This window comes from Syngnathus leptorhynchus, chromosome 16 (assembly GCF_054491065.1).
Source record: "Syngnathus leptorhynchus isolate UIUO chromosome 16, UIUO_Slep, whole genome shotgun sequence".
In the NCBI taxonomy this organism is placed as follows: Eukaryota; Metazoa; Chordata; class Actinopteri; order Syngnathiformes; family Syngnathidae; genus Syngnathus; species Syngnathus leptorhynchus.
The window spans coordinates 4,440,306-4,459,253 of NC_141210.1; the positions used below are offsets into that span (position 1 = coordinate 4,440,306).

The following is an 18,948-nucleotide window of genomic DNA, read 5'->3' on the forward strand; positions in this document are numbered from 1 at the left end:
GCCATAATTTTTTCCTAATAAAGTGGCCTGTTATTAGGTACATCTGAAAATAGTGGTGTACCTAATGGAGTGTCCGTGTGACGTCACAGGTCGAACAGCCAATCAGAAAGTGGGGGTGAGGGCGGGTGTGGCACTTTTCACTTTCAGTTAAACTTTTTCCCTAATTACCTGTAATTAGATACACCTGTGTCCAAGTGACGTCACAGATCAACCAGCCAATCAGAAAGTGGGGGGTTGTTTGGGTGTGGCACTTTTCACTTTCACTTAAGCTTTGGCCATGATTTTTCCCTAATAAAGTGGCCTGTGATTAGGTACACCTCAAAATGGCGGTGTACCTAATGGAGTGTCCGTCTGACGTCACAGATCAACCAGCCAATCAGAAAGTGGGGATGAGGGTGGGTGTGGCACTTTGGCCATAATTTTTTCCTAATAAAGTGGCCTGTTATTAGGTACATCTGAAAATAGTGGTGTACCTAATGGAGTGTCCGTGTGACGTCACAGGTCGAACAGCCAATCAGAAAGTGGGGGTGAGGGCGGGTGTGGCCCTTTTCACTTTCAGTTAAACTTTTTCCCTAATTACCTGTAATTAGATACACCTGTGTCCAAGTGACGTCACAGATCAACCAGCCAATCAGAAAGTGGGGGGTTCTTCGGGTGGGGCACTTTTCACTTTCCGTTAAGCTTTGGCCATGATTTTTCCCTAATGAAGTGGCCTGTTATTAGGTACACCTGAAAATGGCGGCGTACCTAATGGTGTGTCCGTGTGACGTCACAGGTCAATCAGCCAATCAGAAAGTGGGGGTGAGGGCGGGTGTGGCACTTTGGCCATAATTTTTTCCTAATAAAGTGGCCTGTTATTAGGTACATCTGAAAATAGTGGTGTACCTAATGGAGTGTCCGTGTGACGTCACAGGTCGAACAGCCAATCAGAAAGTGGGGGTGAGGGCGGGTGTGGCACTTTTCACTTTCAGTTAAACTTTTTCCCTAATTACCTGTAATTAGATACACCTGTGTCCAAGTGACGTCACAGATCAACCAGCCAATCAGAAAGTGGGGGGTTCTTCGGGTGGGGCACTTTTCACTTTCCGTTAAGCTTTGGCCATGATTTTTCCCTAATGAAGTGGCCTGTTATTAGGTACACCTGAAAATGGCGGCGTACCTAATGGTGTGTCCGTGTGACGTCACAGGTCAATCAGCCAATCAGAAAGTGGGGGTGAGGGCGGGTGTGGCACTTTGGCCATAATTTTTTCCTAATAAAGTGGCCTGTTATTAGGTACATCTGAAAATAGTGGTGTACCTAATGGAGTGTCCGTGTGACGTCACAGGTCGAACAGCCAATCAGAAAGTGGGGGTGAGGGCGGGTGTGGCACTTTTCACTTTCAGTTAAACTTTTTCCCTAATTACCTGTAATTAGATACACCTGTGTCCAAGTGACGTCACAGATCAACCAGCCAATCAGAAAGTGGGGGGTTCTTCGGGTGGGGCACTTTTCACTTTCCGTTAAGCTTTGGCCATGATTTTTCCCTAATGAAGTGGCCTGTTATTAGGTACACCTGAAAATGGCGGCGTACCTAATGGTGTGTCCGTGTGACGTCACAGGTCAATCAGCCAATCAGAAAGTGGGGGTGAGGGCGGGTGTGGCACTTTGGCCATAATTTTTTCCTAATAAAGTGGCCTGTTATTAGGTACATCTGAAAATAGTGGTGTACCTAATGGTGTGTCCGTGTGACGTCACAGGTCGAACAGCCAATCAGAAAGTGGGGCTGAGGGCGGGTGTGTCGAACGATTTATTTGAACGAATCTTTTGAGAGAACTGATTCTAAAGATCCAGTTTACTTAAAAGAACTGTAATGCACATCACTAAAGGGAACTAAGTGAATAGTTTAAAAATCTGGTCTTTGAACAGGGATGCAATTCCTTTTATATTCACTGGATAACTGCAGTCGATGTAGGCATTCACAAGAGGAAAAGAAAGTTCTGTTGTACGTATTATTTATTGGCAATATGATATGTTTTATTGGCACCATTGGAACAGTTTATTTGTAGCATCCCTTTTTTCATTTTGGCCCAAGGACTGTCAAGGTCACCACTGATTCCGTCGTGGAGGTGGACGCCTGTTTTGACAACAATCAGCCAATGTTAATCCCTCACACATTACATCATCATTTTGATTAATAGAATGACAGACACACAAACAGCTAGACACAGACAGACGGACACACACAGACAGAAAGCTAGACACACACACACACACACACACACACACACACACAAAGACAGGGACAACTAGATGGACAGACAGACAGTCTAGATATGTTTTTGATGAAAACCCTTCGACTTACTCTGGTATTGTTTTAGTTTTGGTCCTGATGGTGGCACTTTATGCACCTTAAATTTTATATATATATATATATATATATATATATATATATATATATATATATATATATATATATATATATATATATATATATATATTTTGGCGGTACTTTGTGTAAAAAGGTTCTAGGAGTGGTTGGTGACAAGCAAATCCATTCTTGACATCACTTAAGGCCAGTTTTTGTCATTAAAAAAAAAAAGAAGTTCCGTGGACAAACTATGCCTTTAAAACACAAAAACAACCACCACCATTGAACACAAGAAGCCCCACAATTTATGATCATCTCTCTAAAGACAAGCAGGGCTTCCCAAACGCTTCCGTTTAAGCGGCTCGACCATTCAATTGTGAAGTACAAAAAACCTGATGTTTCAGTGCTCTTCTGTCAGCCTCCTTGAATTCTTTATTAGTAGTTTATTATGTACATTATATGCTAATACACAATGAAAGGACTCAAACAGGTTTGGGAAACCCCGAATTAAAGCAAGCAAGCAAACAACCAAGGCTCTTCATCCACAGACAACCAAAACATGACGGGTTATAAATAAAAGTTAGTCACATGACACACACGCAGCCGTTAATGCTTCCCGCTTTCCTGTTTGAAATCTCAAGCATGTTGACTCAATCAGCTATACATGTGCTACCTCCCGCTCTGGCTATTTACAAGAGTTTGAATGCATAGAAGCGGCTACAGAGTCAAAAAGCACAATGGATGGCGGGGAGGAAGTGCGTGCACGCGGCCGCTCAGGGAGCCTTCACAGGCCGAAAGCTACATTCAGCCGACATTTTACTCTTGGGGGGGAAAAAAAAATAAAAATCATACTTTATCATCATAATGAATTGGTTAAGGCGGTTTGGCTACTTGCTCTGCATGTGTTCCGTGTTATTGAAGGCAATGACTGTCAAGTGTCATGTGATTGGTACAAAGGTTTGGGAGCATTGTAGTACAGTAGTGCTTGAGATACAAGTTCAATTTGTTCTATGACCACTGGTGATTCAAAAAAAAATGATAGAAATCTCTTTTTTTGGAAGAATTGTTTGAGTTCACTGCCACATCAGGCCACTCATATCTCAAAGCACTGCTCTAAGGCAGAAAATGTAAAATATTAACCATGGTGACTTTCTAATTTCCTCACCTCATGTGTCATCTTTATTTAAATTCAACAATAGAAAGTCGTGTTATGAAAGTCGACTCATTCCTTTCAAAAGTTGTCTGAGCAGATTGAGCTCATTGATTGGTTGAGCAGGTAGTTAAAGCAACTCATGAGCAACAGGCAGGATGAGACTGAAAATGCATCCCACGCGCAGATCATAAATCACCTCCCCGCCCCATCACAAAAACACAGACCCACAGAAGAGAATTAGGGTGGGTTCGGCCCACAGGGTCTAGTCTAGCAGGGAAGGCTCAGCAGGGCGGATAATGGTGGGCCGGTGAGAGGGAGCACCAGGGGGTCTTCGACTGCAGTGTGGAGAGAAGATAGAGAACACGCAGTGAAACCAAAACATCCCGAAAGAGACAGAAGTCAAAGAGACAGAAAAGGAACCAGAGAGAATTTGGGCGGGGCCTCTTACGGTCATCATACCTGGGAACGCCGGGTGGGATACGAGCTGGCCGAGAGGGGATCTGCGGGGGTGCACTGAAGGGGTCCTGGAGGCTGTTGAAGGCCGCGGACCCCGGGCCGGGCCGAGAGGGGATGGGTGGAGCGCCGAAGCCGGATGAAGGATTGAGCGGAGCGGCCCCGAAAACCGGGGAAGGGTTCACAGGTGGTCCGGGCGTCGGACCCCGAACGGCCGGCGGGCGGCTGGGGGGCGGGGCTGCCGACGAAACCGGCCTACGCTGAGGGGTTGGGCTGGGAAAAGAACGCTGATTGGTTGTAATTCTGCTTGTCATTTTAAATTCCATGAATTGAATTTATAGCCATCAGTCCCAAGCCAGTTGCTGCAGAGTGCAGCGTCTCACCTGGGTTCTTGTATCCAAGTGTTATTTACAGGCGGGGGCACCGGGGTGGTGATTGTGCTGGTGGTGATGTCACCGATGATGTGCAGCGCCTCCTTGAGGGCGTGGTACATGCGCAGCATTTCGTCCCTGCGCTGCGCCTGGTCGGCCGACTCCTCCATGAGGCTGTTCTGGTCGGCCGATGAGTAGAGGTAAGCCAGCAGCTCCGAGTGGATGAAGTCTTTCGCCTGCGATAGAAGCAATCGACAGAATACGTCGTCCTGGCACACACAACTAGCGATGTACAAACTTGAGCTCGTCAAAGCTTCCTCAACGCACACTGTTGATCATGAGGTGCATGATGGTCTTGGGCACCAAGTCCCGGATGGACTTGTTGATGATGCCTATGTAGGAATCCACAAGGTTACGGATGGTTTCCACCTGACGCTCCAGCTGAGGGTCCATGGAGAACGTGTCCGCCGGCGCCGCCTCCTCGTTCTCCGTCTGGGGATGTGCATCTCTTTAGCAACACTCCCCGTTGTGAATGTTTCTTTGTCATGTTGTTGAACTGTTCTGACCTGGTCCTTCTCTGGATAAACTCCGGCCCTAAGGAAGGAAGCTTTCCAGCTGTCCACATCCTCCTGAGAGTCGCAGGCCAACTCGATTTGCCGTAAATCCTTGTACACATTCCTGCGCAGACAAATGCAATATTAGCATGACTCCAAAAAAAAGGTGCCAATGAAAGTGCAAGCGAACCTCTGCTCTGTGTTGAAGATTGCAAAGATGTGCTTGGTGGACATGAAGCCTTTCTCCACGTCTCTGAGCTTCAGATTATCCAAGGGCAGCATGTACTTCTTCTCTTTTTCCTGCCAAGGGGAGCGGGCGGTTGCAAACATCAAACATCAGAATCCATTCATTTGAATTTGACAGAGGAAAAACGATACTGCCGGATTTTCTCAACTGGACGCCTTGTCTTTTACTGAAGGGGAGAAAAAATATAACAGGTGGTGCCACTGACAAGTATTGAGGCATAGGGTGGCCTTTAAAGAGACGGTGTTGAATTTAGCGCCATCTCGTGGTGAACTAAAAGAACGCAACATCCGTTTGACGCGGGTACTTTGTAGTCATTACACATGATGTAGTCACCGATACATAAAATTTGGGATTGTGTGTTTGTCTCCTTCAGATATTCGTAGCAAGAAGAAAGACCATGAGGCATGGCGGTGTCCTGTATGGAATGAAATGGAAAGAGCGACCACTAGACCTATGATTATATATTTTTTTTAAACTGTTGATGTGATAGAACATACTTTTTTTTTATTTTGCATAATAGACCATCAAATTGGTGTAAAAAGGAGGATCAGGGAATGCGGTGGGTGGGGGAGGAAGAAAAAGAGCGTGAAGGAGCAGCATGGAGGGGGAGGATGCGGTGCCAGTTTTCACTGGTGAGAAGAAACATCTGGAAGCATTTATATCTGCAAAGGGTGGCGTGAGCCCAATTGTTACGTCACCCAACACGACACACAAAGTGTAGCATTAAAAAAAACAAAAAGTATACTTGGATGATACACGATGGCCGACTGTAGACAAACTGACCCTGAAAACGATTTTGGACCCACAGTCCAAACAGTAAGGCCACACGCCTCCGCGCGCACACACACACACTATGGCAACCCCCACGCCCCCAGTAACCCAGTACGATTTCCTGCAAATTCCAAAGTCAGATCCCGGCTGGAACACTTCAGCCCGCCTGCCACGTCAGTTTGCCTCCACCATCCTCCCCACTCGCGTCGCCTCTCTCTCTCTCTCTTTCTCTCTCTCTCTCTCTCTCTTGGTGGCGGCCAGCGTTAGAAAGTGCAACGTGTTCAGCCGGGGTCTACTTTTTTTTCGTTGACTGGATGGGAAGGAGGCCTCTGCGAAGACGACAAAGTGGTGAGTGGCGCTTTTACAGCCTTGTTTTTTCATGACCCTACTTTGGCGTGATGCTGCATTTGATATAAAATTGATGATTTATGAAGTGAAGTAAGGGCCTTTAGTGCATGGACTTGAATGCAAAATGACAAGTTTGTGTGTGACCGTGCATGTCCTCAAAAGTCTTAAAGTCCCTGCACGCACTGTAGCCATTAAAAAAAAAATCAAATAAACTAGACTTTTGAAGATGTGAAAATGAGCGTGAGCTGGAACATGGATGTGACCCTCGAGGTAATGTTTAATCTCTGTGTACTCTGTCCCAAGTAACCAGCGACCGACGGCCACGCTGACCTCGGGGTCCTTCCCCCCATCGGAGGCCTCCGCACCCCCCCGCCTGCCCAGTGTTCAGACTACCTGTTCATCCGGCTTCAGCTGAACAGTAGTCTGCACATTGGTTAGGCTGGGCCGGGACACACGCACGCACGGGCACGCGCAAGTTGGCCGACCAGCGAGATGAAGGCAAACGACGCTCACCTCCTCGTCTTTATACCAGGACAGAGATTCCGCGGTGAGGACGAACCAGTACTCCTTGGAGCCTCCTTTCATTATGCTAATGTGGAGGGTCAACCAGCCTTTCCTGATTACCTGATCAAAAGATAGGAGGGTGGGAAGAGGTTGTTAGAATCACGTAAAAAAAAGCTTTATCAGTTGTCTAAATAGCCCCGTGACATCATGAATAAAAACTTACCAACTTACCTTGGTTGTTTTCAATCCTAAATGAAACACGTTCACCTCTTTATATGACGACTATGTTAGGATTTAAGGAGAATGGATGTGACATACGAGATGGTTTTTATGGGTTACATCATGCAAAACGACACGATGACAGCAATCAGCACCATTAGTCCGTCGCGATGCCACAGAAAAGGCCCCAAAGAGAAGCAGATGTTGCTCGGGCGGATCAAGAGGCGACTCAAGTGTGTGAGTGTCAGCTTTGACACAAGAGGGCGTGTTAGCGGCGTTCATTTTGGCTTAGAGAAGGAGGAGCAGAGAGTAGATTTTATTCACTGAACTAAGATCACAGATGAAGCTGGAGAAGAGATCACATGACTTCTGATTAGTGCAAGTGTGAATGGACGCAATTTAAAAAAAAAAAAAAAAAAAAAAGTGTGACTACTTGAAGAAAAAGTAAGTTGCTAACATGTAGGCGCCAACGTAAACACGGACGGGAAAGCGTGGCGCATTGAGAGTTCCTTCCAGCGGCAAGCCTGCCTTGCCAGCAAAAATAACTTTCTCAGAACTTCCAAATTGTTTCTCGGCAGGAGTCGCTGAAGGATGCGGCGACACAAATGAGAAGCGAAGGGGGTGCATCGCTGCTCAGATGCTTTTGTTTATACACAGTTAGTTGATGGGAGATGGAAGTTGAGACTAAATATCAATATTCTGATACAATGTAAATTAGTGTCATATTTGACTATTTCATTCAATTATATTTCTGGAAATGTGAGGGTCTTTGTATTAAATGATCAACCGCACCTTATAGACGACCACAATATATTGTTGCGTTATCGTTTTTCTAGCATTCATATTGTCGTCATACATTAATTTTTTTAATGCAAAGTGAATATGACAGTTAATTTATCTTCGATTATTTGTTAAGTTGACATGCATGGATGAGTCACGACAAAAGTATGTTGTTGATTGGATGCCCCGACCACCCCCAATAAAATCCATGATGATACCAGGCAGACTTTCGGGTCAGCCGAGTACAAAGTGGCAGCAGAGGCGAGAGCCGGAAGACAACGAGAACCGGCGTCGTCTCTGAACCGTATCGGGACGCACCTGCCGTGCGTCATTTGGCTTTCAATGTTAGTGGCTTGGAGAGAATAGCAGACAATTACGGTTTTGTTATCAAAGAATTCAGAGTGATTGCATGGGCAGTTCCAAATTACTGGTAACTGCACAGCACTGGGAGGACTGCAATCAGTCTGGGAAGACTGTACCTTCTCCTCACGGAACTCGCCAAAAGCGCCCAGCTGTAGAGGGGTGAAACAACTCAGTAGGGCGAGAGCAATGATTTTTCGCTCGTCTCCCGAATTTGACCTGGATGCGGCCGCCCTGGTTCTGCTGCCCGGCCTTACCTCTGCTGCCTTGCCTGGCAAGGTGTGAATTATATCAGTAGGTACTTACCAGAATTTCACCCTGTTGTAATAGGGAAAGGGGATTAAAGGGAAAAAAAAGGGTGGAAGGGAGGGGGGTAGCATAAAACCATAGTCAGAAGCAGGCAAGGGTGCAAAGGAGGAGAGGAAGAGGAGAGGAAATAGAAATTGGAGGGGAGAAGGAAAGAAGGATGGAGGAAAGGAGACAAGGGAGAGACAGAGCCAGAGAGTTACATGCAATTAGAAATGACTTCAGCTCAACCACAATTTGGTTACGTTATCGTTTATAGCGCAGGTGACATGCGCCAGCTTCATGCACGCTCTCAATTTTGATACATAACACAGTGCAAAGTTAATGGAGCCAAGTTAATGCAGCATAAAAAAAAAAAAAAAAGTTACAATTAGGGCCTTAAATGCTTCATAGTAGTTGAAGAACATGCCCAGACACTCGCATGCAAACGTAGTTGCAAGGTTTGTTTTAAAAAAAGAAAAAAGTGAGGGGCTGCATCAAAGCACAAAGACAGGGTCTGGGGGGGGTGGTGACTTGATGTCAGCTTTTTAGTTGAACAACTGCGGTTTTAAGTCACACAAATGTGGACATATTAGTCCGCATTAATGAGCACATCCTGGCAGTTAAAACAACACACAAGGTTGCTCTGATTAGCAGCTACGTAGGTCAAGGAAGATGAAAAGACCCGGCCAAAACTGGCGCTACAGACAATTAATAGGCTTGCTAATGGGACGCATCCATCAGGAGAGACTAAATTTGACAGCTGCGATAAGGCCAACGGCGGCTGGTGGAACGTACCTGGTTGGGAACGGCTCGCTTCTTGTTGACTGCTGTGTTCCTTTGCTGCGCACTGTCACACAAAGACGAGACCATTAGCACAGACGGCGAGACAAAGAGCTTCTAAAGTACACATTGAAGTCACTCCCATATTGTTTGTTGAACGCTTCCCAATCATGAGAAGAAATCTCTCACACACATACACACAAGCACGCACCATACACACAGCCCTACATCCCACCTGTTGTTGCCGAACCCTGGGGGGCTACCATCATCAAGCCTTCTGTAGTCAAGACTGAAAATGATGTCATAAGAACCGTTAAAGAGCTCCAGTTGAGCTCTGTTTTGTTACACGGAGGAATCTACTCGCCATGCAGGCGCGAGGCACTGAACACACACTCCGACTCTCTTCGTCAGGTGCCACAAAATGCACACACACACACACACACACACACACACACACACACACACACACACACAGACAGCGAGCAGACGGGCTACCGTCACACCAAGCATGTGCAGTCATGGATGCATTGCAGCTTCCAAGCAGCTTAGTATTTGCAACTTTTTGAATGCAAAAGTTGACAAATTTGACGTATGGTTTGATTATGATTACGGGGCATCTTGTTTTTAAAGTAGGACGAGCATTTAATAAGGAACGCTATGTCTGTACTGAGCCACTGAAAACAAGCTGTAGGTAAGGCGGGGTGAAGGGCAGGGGGGAGGGAAAAGCTGGAGGTGCATACTTAGCAAAGCCAATGAAGTCCTCGTGGTTGGTGTTGATGTAGGACAGCTCAATGTCAATCAGCAGCAGAACCTTCATTTGAAGCAGAAAATCACAATTAGGACAGCGAGGTCACAATTAAACATGATGACGAGAGACGCGCTGTCAATTTGTCACGGTGAACACGAGACATGTCTTAAAACTATTCAGACTCAGCATCAATTTCAGAGCGCTCATCATCCAGCTCACCTGATCTTTGCTCTTTCCTTCCCTTTCTCGGATGTGAGTGGTCACAATCCTCTCGGTCTCCTCTCGCAGCCTCGGGTAGGAATTGAGCTGAAAAACAAGACAGCTGATGCAGTCCTTGACCCACAAAAAAAAACACTGGTGTAGTAGACATGCGAGTTTGAACCTAGCACCACTTACCAATCGAAAGAGGACAGGTGTGAGAAGTGAGAATAATAAAAATGAGAACAAAGAAAAGGGAAGGAGACAGTCAAGTGCCATTTCAGGGCCACGCGCTTTCGAAAACACACACAGTATATAGCAGCCATCTCTTCGAACAAAGACATACGACTTTTACCATCAGCCAGATGAAACGATTACATTTCGAAAAATTGGAGCTTGAGAAGCCCAAAAAGAAATTTGCCATTTCAAAATAGTCATATCTGGCTGAGGGCATGCGTGTGAAAGGCTGGATGAGAAGGGAAAGTGACAGAATGTGGGGGGGAAAAAAGCACAGGTGCGATGTAGTGGAGGGTTCTTCTCTGTCCACAAGGGGGCAGGGGAGCACGGTTGCTATGGCAACTCAGCTCACAGCGCCTTCAGGGCCCATTTCAGTCATATCAAGTCCTCCCCAGATCCCTCCAAGTCCATCTGAATGTCAGTCTGCCAATGCAACTCAGTGGGGAAGCGTAGCCGGGCGGGCCAGTTTGGAATTTGGACATGGAGGCAAATGGGAGAAAGCAATGCGGAGGTGGTATGGAAACGACATTTCCATGATCTACAGACGACTTCATGGAAGTGGGAAATTTGAAAATCTTGACGAAACGGGGACACAAATGGCTGCAGGGGGAGTTAAAGGTGGGAAGCGGACTTCAATGAGGGGGATGGCTTCTATTTCCATGCCAGTCGCCCGGGGGGCGTGTCCCACGGTTACCTTCACGGCACACTTCATGGCCAGGGCGGTGAGCTCGGACACCACCAGATCCACGCATTTGAGGCTGGGCTCTTTGAGTTTGAGGATCAGCTTTTTGACAATCGCCTCGAAAGCCAGGTCGGGGGTAAAGAGCCCCGTTCTGGGGGAGGGGGCGCAAGGTTAGAAGGGTATAATTTGTTGTGTGGGAGATGGAGAAAGAGGAAAGGGGAAAAAAAGACAGGGAGGAAAAAATCAGGGTCTGCATTCAGTTAGTCGATTCTAGTTGTTGACGAGAAAGAAAGAAAAAAGGCAAGCGGCGGACAAGCCAAAGGTTTTCCCACTTTTTGGAGCGACGCCAACAGAAGGGCCGAATTAACAGTTCGAGACTTTTTCTGAGCTGTACGACCTGCGGCTTGTCCAGGAAAGAACCCAGATGCTCAGACAGGCCCTGAAACATCCGGGAACCTGACCACACGTCACCCGTCACAACACTCCACAACACGACAGCGCTCGCCCTGCCGTCTCGGGAGATGCTGGACGGGCGCAGTACCTTGTTGGTGCACTGCCTGACTGTGTTGATGAGCTCCTGAATGACCAGATCGATACATTTGAGACAGGGCGTTTTCAGCTTAACGATCTGCTTTTTCACGATGACCTCGAACGCCAGGTCTGGAGTGAACAGCCCCGTTCTGAGGATGGATAGAGAGACAGGACACAAGCGCACGCAGACACGCGGGACAGTTAACACGTGTGGACCTTTGACCGACATGCACACGAATGGTTGAGCAGACCAACACAAAATAATGACTGAGATCTGAGAGCTAATAAAACACGGACATTGACAACAGATCATGTAATGATGAAAAAAGCCCTCAAACACAAACGGGATGATGAAGATGAAATTAAGGTACGGCGTGACTAATGTCGACAACACGGAACACAGAACAAGAACGGAATTCCTCAGTGCAGAAAAGCAGCTGGCAGACTTGCAGTGAGAAGATGATTTCAATACAGCAAGTGTAATTCGAGAACCGGAAATTCATCCCCGCTTGATTTAAAAACCACGGACGACAGACACTAAGTGTTTAAATTGAGCAAATGAACATAAACGGCGAGAACGGTCAGCTGTTGCGCTTCCACTTGCCTGACGCCATGAACGTTCTTGATTGCGTGACTGATTTCTCGACGCAGCTCCTTTTCATCAAAGACAATCTGTGAAGATTGGGGAAACAAAGACAAATACTGTAACTGGGGTAAAGCGCATCAATGTACAAAAGTAATGGGTCACATGGCTTTCTACAGGATTTTAGATTGTGTGACATTACTGAAAAACAACATATATAAAATCATCGACACAAATGGAGGAACAGCCCGTTGTATCGGGTATTGCGCAACATGTCCAAAGTCATTTGTACATTGGGTCCCTCAACGTTTATGTGCAACACGACTTACCTTGACCAGCTCAAAGGGGAAGCGTTCATGGAAGAGGCGGTTGATCTTGGCGCCGCCTGACAGTTCGTTGGTGTCCACCTGATCTCCGGAGCCTTCGATGCACTTCTCAAAGTCCACACCGAACTGCTGCACCATCCTGCGGAGGAGGAAGAGGAATAAAACTTGTCTTGCCGGCGGTGTGTTGTACGTTTGAAGTGCACTCACTGCAACAAAGCCTTGGTCTTGCGTGTGGGGTCATCTGGACGGAAGTTCTTGTACTCCTCCACCTCCTTTTCCAAGGAGAGCATCTGACTCTGTAGCTTGCTGCGCAGACCAGGAAGTGTGTCCCTAATGTGATTGGTCAATTGCTGCAGGCAGGAAATGGTGGGGGATATTATTTAAGCGCACACCACGCGTGACTTTTTATTTTTTATTTTAATGGAGATGTGGAAGCAAACCTGATTGAGAGCCTTTTGAAGATGCGGCGTGCCCATTCGCTCTGCTATGTGTCTATAAGCAGGGTGGGACAGGAAGAACTTCCTCTCAGCCGCCAGAGCAGCACGAATGTCCTTTTTACCGTCAATGTCTTTCTGACTACGGTTCACCACACCGATGTAGCCTGAGCAGACACACAAGTCACTTTAGAACCAACAACAGCCAATGTGCTGCTTTTAAAGGCCTTACCTCTTCGCAGGGGCAAAAGTTTATTTTCAAGGATCTCTTTTGCATCCGTCCCTTCGTCCATCAGGTCCAGTTTTGTGATGACGCCGATGGTGCGCAAACCTGCCAGTCATTTCGCATATTTTACAGAACGGACGTGCAGACGCAAACCAAGAACAAAACCTACACAAAACGCTTACCTTGCGGGTCCACCTCCTTGGCGATCTTGAGGGCGTCCGAGTTGGCCAAGTCACTGTTGGCGGGCGTGACGGCCAGGATCAGACAGCTGTCCTTGGTGATGAACTGCAGGAGCATGTCTCTGATCTGATGCTCGATGTCTACCGGCTGGTCTCCCACGGCAACTTTGGTCATTCCCGGAAGGTCGATCAGTGTCAGGTTCAAAACTGTCAGGAGCGCAAAGATTTTTTTCAGGATTAGATAAAGAGTCCGTGGGTGCAAAGTAAAAAGCATGCATGTGATTTTCAGTTTGTTACCATGTGGCGAGAAGACCCTCAAGTTGATCGGGACGTTGGAGATGCCTTTGTTAGAGCCCGTTATCCTGTCGGTCTCCGCTTCGATTTCCGCACGCACCTCTTCAAAGTCCACAAACTTCTTGGACTTGCAGTGCAGGAACTCGGCATATTCTACGCATGGAGGTTGGAGGACGGGGAAAGGACAAAAGGGAATATTAAATTAAGGCGGCGTGATGGCAGACGACAGAGCATAGCCTCCGGCGCGGCGGCACATTGCATCTCGACGATGATGCAGACATGAGGTTGAAAAAAAAAATATATATATACAACGCGACACACTCACCTGCTTTATTGTTGACCAGTTGCAAGATGAGAGGTCTGCGTGTAACGATGCCAGATCCTCGCGGAAGAAAGTCCCTTGGGTGACACACAGAGAGACGGGGCGAGTTCAACAAAAGAGCCGACGTGAAAACATGTTGGGTAAGAGGGCCGGCAGACAAAAGAACAAGGCCATTTTATTTGCAGAGCTCTCACAGCACGACGTCACTCTTGGTGAAGGGTGACAGGCTCGGGGGTGGATTTCACACCTTGCGCCCGATGTGACAAAGTCATTTTGTCACATCATTAAAGACCGAGGCGAAGCATTTATGCTCGCTCAGCTCACTCCCACTGCTGTGAGGAAAATCGAATACCCGAGAGTTCCGCACATTGTACCGGTGAGGAATTCGACATTTCAGCTCGTGTTTAATTTGCAAACCTCGAGACTGAGCAGCTGTCAGAACAGCTTTGACTCATGACAGACTGTGATTTGATAGCAGGCTCGACACTCAGAGATTCAATATCAACATCAATTAAATTGAGCATTCTTTTTAAGAGGTTTTCGAAATGCTCTTGGCATTGGATTCCAGACGAGTACACTTTAAGTGTAGTACACTTAAACTATACTCAAATCAAAGCCACATACACACAAAGACATAATAAAAACCCTTGCAAGGAGGATGTAGTGAAACAACGAACGGGAGGAGTCAAAGTTCCTGACATTACTCACGAAGCCACGCTACTAAAAGGCGCACACCACACAAATGTTGGCTTAACCACTTATGTTCTTTTTGTATTCATATTTCCCTTACTTCAAAATAGATGTATATAAAGTCATTGAGCAGTACATAATGTTTTAAAGCGCTATTAGCCTTTATGGCTCTTGAGCGTGAACAACAGTAGCCGTTGTTCAAGTTTAAGGAACAAGCGGGTTTAATGGCTTCAAAGAAGCTTTTGTGTGAAGCCACCCTGTGTCAATACAAACGCTTTCAGCCACAGTAATGCCTCCTCTGCCACAATAGATGACGGCAACTCAAACAAACAAAAGCTGTCATTGCAACATGTCGTACGAAGGGGTGAGAACACCTATAGGCCGGATGGACGTCATCCCCCCCCCCCCCCTCCCGCGCGTTCAACATCTGGGGCTAATAAGCCGCTCCCAGCCTGGGACGTTTTCCTTATGTCTGCTGGATCGCACGCTCTGGCGGACCATGGCGGCGCTTGCTGACTTCATCGTGGAAGCGGTGAGTCAGCGACAGGGCGAGAAGAAAAGTCCTGTGGTCTGTGTAAAAGGGCAGCAGGACGCAACGGGGAAGGTTCGAGATGACTCTTACATCAGCACAAAGCTGCCAGTGCCGTGTCATGCGCATAATGAGGAACATGATTTGTGGGAGCGGCAGACGGTAGGGAATTGTGGAAATGGTGAACCAGATAGAGGAAGCGCTGCCGTTGAAACTAACGGACGTTAACGAGAGCGAGAGCGAGAGAGTGAGCGAGCAGCGGTCTGCCACAAAAAAAAGAGCGACTCAATGGTGGTTCAGTTAAGCATCGCCATCAACGAGCGAGCAAATGGATCAAACTGTTCAAATGTTCCATGGGGCATCCATAAAAGAGCCATTGGCTGAATTGTCTTCACAAAGAGAGGTGCTTTCATAGCGACGGCCTATTGAAAGGGATGGCAAAAGAACCGGATTCCATTATTGATAGGCTGTAAAAGATAGACGAGGCTGAGCAGATTGTGTATCCTTTCATGCATTATGGATGGGTCGTGGCCGAGCGTCGGCGTGCGAATCTCTCTCTGGAGAAAGAGAAAAGACGGAGAGGATGATAGGGAGAGAAGATGGCGGCTCCCTTGCATCATACTCTCTTGGGGTGGGTCAACGTCATTATCTTTGTAAAGACAGACAGCTACAGTTGTCTTGATAGCTCAGTAGACTAATAGCTTTATAATAGCACTACAGCAACGCAGCAGCATCTCATTCACAACATCTGAGATAAGGCCTATAGCAGCAAATACGACAAGAAGACGGCTGGTGGTGTTGAGATAAGTGGGCCCTTCCTCAACCGTGGGACAACTAGAACCATCATCAAGGAAGAAGGCATCCAAAAAAATCCGAATTGAAGGGGCTTCCCAGAAAGGACAACGTCTGACGTCAAAATGGTTTAGTGTACTTTGAACCTCATTAAATGAATCATTGGCAAAGACAAGCAAGAGCGGCCGCTGAAAAGGTGCTTTAGAATGTATTGTATTTATTATATATGTCAGGGCACATATTGGCCTTGAGAAGAAAACTCAATAAGATGACATCTCGTCCATGTTAACAAAGAGCAGCATATACAAATCTACAAGGCGGGAGAGATTTGATTATCTGGCTAAGCATCCAGTGTGCTCTGCTCACCTGTGACACACTCGCCGGGAACGTGGGCCCAGAGCCCATCAACGCATCAGCGCCAGCCAACTCAATTGAACCCATGCAGCCTGGGTTGAATACTAAAATGCCGCCCCACACACACACTGAAGCAATCTGTTATTGTGTATAAGAATAGCTATGATATGTTGATATGTTCATAGAATAGCGGTAATCCTTTGATACTTTGAAGCTTTGGCAGTGCACATACAGACATGGAGAGAAAAGTGTTGACTTCTTGCAAATTGCAACCATATGTTCAAGCAATAAGCTATGGGTTTGTTTGATGCTTTGTTGATTTTTTACTGTGTGTAAAGGTGAGGTGTGACATTCTTAGCCCCTTACCTTTCAACAATCAAGATCTGCATTATAGGAAAATCAGTTGGCAGTTACGTTATCTTTGTCTTATGTTGTTTTAATGTGTTAAAATGAATAATAGATAAAAAGCCTGCAAAAATACATTAATCAAGCAGCCTATTTTCACCAATTTTAAAACCACCCATATTGGCTGATTAAATTAGCCGGCTGATTAATCAGTCGGGTCCTAATTCTTAGCGCTTGATTAACAAAGACGCCAAAGCGTGTTGACTCACTAATAGATTGCAAGGACTGTTGGCAGAGGGTAAAAAAATTGGTGGTAACAATTTAGGTAGCGCCGATGGTTTTCCCCCATGGAACATTTGTGGAAGCATTAAACGCCCTAATTAGAATTCGAAGTGATGGAATTGAAAGTGTTATTGGAAATCAAATAAACATTACTGTAGTAGAAATGTATTGCTCCGATAGTTTTAGCGACGCCGGAAACAGTATAAAAGTGCCCATTCCTGCTCATCATTTAAACTTACATGGAAAACTGCTGTGGGAGAGAAAAGCCAGCATCAGACAATTTGTGTGGTGAATGATGAATGGGGAAAGGGAAGGACACATTTCTTTTTCACCAGCCTCGACAAGGAAAACCCATGGCAGCTATACTGTATTTGGATCACTGAACCATGAGTCACCCACCCAAGAGCACACCCATTCTTACAGAATTCCTTGGACACTCCATGTGCACCTTGCACCTTTGTCACACATCATTACTGAGCGGGTTGCATAAAGCCAATCAGAATGTAAAAGTCACGAGCACATTTGCATAGGTTGTCAGAGGGCACTGAAACTGAGGTCTCTGACTGTCAGTCAGTATCTGATAAGTGTCACTACACATAAAAAACAAAAACAGACCAGCCTTCATGTGCATTCAAATCGGTGAGCATGTTACGACAGGCTGTCTCACCCGATGTCTATCTAATGCTGATCGTTGTTCTTGTGTCTTCCATAACACAGGTTTGGCTACAACCGCAGTGAAAACCTGCTCAACAAGCAGGCCAAGAGCAAGCGTGTTTATTCATCTTTTACCTGCAGGCAGTTCTTATTCAACGCAGAGGTGGGAGAGGCCAGGGCAAACTCCAATGAGAATGGACAGCGATTGTGGTCTCTGAAATGCCCAAAAAGCAATAAAAGCGGAAGATGCACAAGGAAGTCGTGTCTAGCCGCTGTCTCCATTTTTTAGAGCAACAATGTTGAAAGAGAGCTCTTGTACAAGGCAAGTGCAGTAAGTGCTGCTGAAATAATCCACATTCTACAATGGAAAGGCAGCTCGATAATGCATTGACTCAGGAGAGAACAAGCTATGCTGCTATGACTCGGTATGAAACACACAAACAGATATGAAAGCGTCAATGGTACGGGTGTGGCAATTAATTACATTTATCGCAACATCACAGTTGTGTATCTACGGAAGACATTTGACCTTGGTTTCTGGCTGAAACTGCATTCAGGCGGAGTCAGGAGGAAAAAATATACATCGATAGGATAAATGTTGATATTTTGAAGTTGCTGAATGGGCACTCTTTCACCAGAAAGGTTTACGACAGCCTGTAGGAGTTAGCATGAAATATTAGCTGCACTGTATGGGACGTGCGTTTGTACGTTTAAGCACTGAACGGACCGGCAAACCACTCAATCACATTGACTCAACCGAAATAAGTAATCATTTACATTAAGGTGAGTTTACCTGCCCACAAAATTCTCCAAAACGGAGCTTTTCCCGGCACTCTGCCCTCCGACCACGGCAATCTGCGGAAGGTCCAAATTGCAACTTTGCCCGATGGAGCTGAAGGCGTCCTGAAGCTTGTTGATGAGGGGAATGAGGTCTTCCATGCCCCGGTTCCCCATGGCTTCGTTAGCTCAGAAGAGCTCCTCCGCACAACGCAAAAAAAAAAAGAAGCTGAGGCTAAAGTTAGCCGCGTCAACTAGCTCGACTCCGTTAGCGATAAGGTGCTCACCGGAATACGGTGTCAATTTTACTTCAAAGACCTTAGAATTCTACTTCCCTTGAGTGTTTAATAAACAAACATTTGTGCTCTCCCCGGTGTGTAAATCACACTGTTAGTATCTTGCCTTTTCCGGAGGACATTGCCAAAACGTTCTATAAATCGAAGTGTACGGAGAACTCGAAAAACAAAACTTCCACTACTACACAAACATTATCCGGTCAGCGGAAACTACATCCGATCTTCACCGGCATGTTAAGCTCCGCCTCTTTCATGCCAATATTTTATCTCTATTGGCTATTTTTTCCTGCCGC

At 46.4% G+C, this 18,948-nt stretch overlaps 1 protein-coding gene and 1 long non-coding RNA gene across 6 annotated transcripts; one reads left to right on the forward strand and one right to left on the reverse strand.

Moving 5' to 3' along the window:
* Positions 1 to 1,975: 1,975 nt before the first annotated feature.
* On the reverse strand, positions 1,976 to 18,877 carry dnm2a (dynamin 2a). 5 transcript variants are annotated; one of them, XM_085933321.1, is made up of 21 exons: positions 18,376 to 18,877; positions 13,940 to 14,013; positions 13,618 to 13,767; positions 13,324 to 13,527; positions 13,148 to 13,246; positions 12,922 to 13,082; positions 12,689 to 12,831; positions 12,485 to 12,620; positions 12,177 to 12,244; positions 11,583 to 11,721; positions 10,144 to 10,230; positions 9,917 to 9,987; positions 9,192 to 9,243; positions 8,415 to 8,426; positions 6,759 to 6,869; positions 5,070 to 5,179; positions 4,892 to 5,003; positions 4,653 to 4,817; positions 4,338 to 4,561; positions 3,961 to 4,227; positions 1,976 to 2,114 (listed from the first exon to the last, which is right to left on the reverse strand). In XM_085933321.1, the coding sequence occupies exons 1-21, from the start codon at positions 18,534 to 18,536 to the stop codon at positions 2,084 to 2,086; spliced, it is 2,577 nt and encodes an 858-aa protein (XP_085789447.1). In that variant the 5' UTR covers positions 18,537 to 18,877; the 3' UTR covers positions 1,976 to 2,083. The 5 variants fall into 5 exon arrangements, with proteins under 5 accessions (XP_085789447.1, XP_085789445.1, XP_085789449.1 ...); XM_085933319.1 differs by having other exon boundaries at positions 1,976 to 3,836; XM_085933323.1 differs by lacking the exon at positions 18,376 to 18,877 and adding an exon at positions 16,314 to 16,423 and having other exon boundaries at positions 1,976 to 3,836.
* LOC147044252 (uncharacterized) lies at positions 6,027 to 6,979 on the forward strand. The gene is made up of 2 exons (XR_015068443.1): positions 6,027 to 6,245; positions 6,549 to 6,979. It is a non-coding gene; the product is annotated as an uncharacterized LOC147044252 (long non-coding RNA).
* Positions 18,878 to 18,948: the final 71 nt, after the last annotated feature.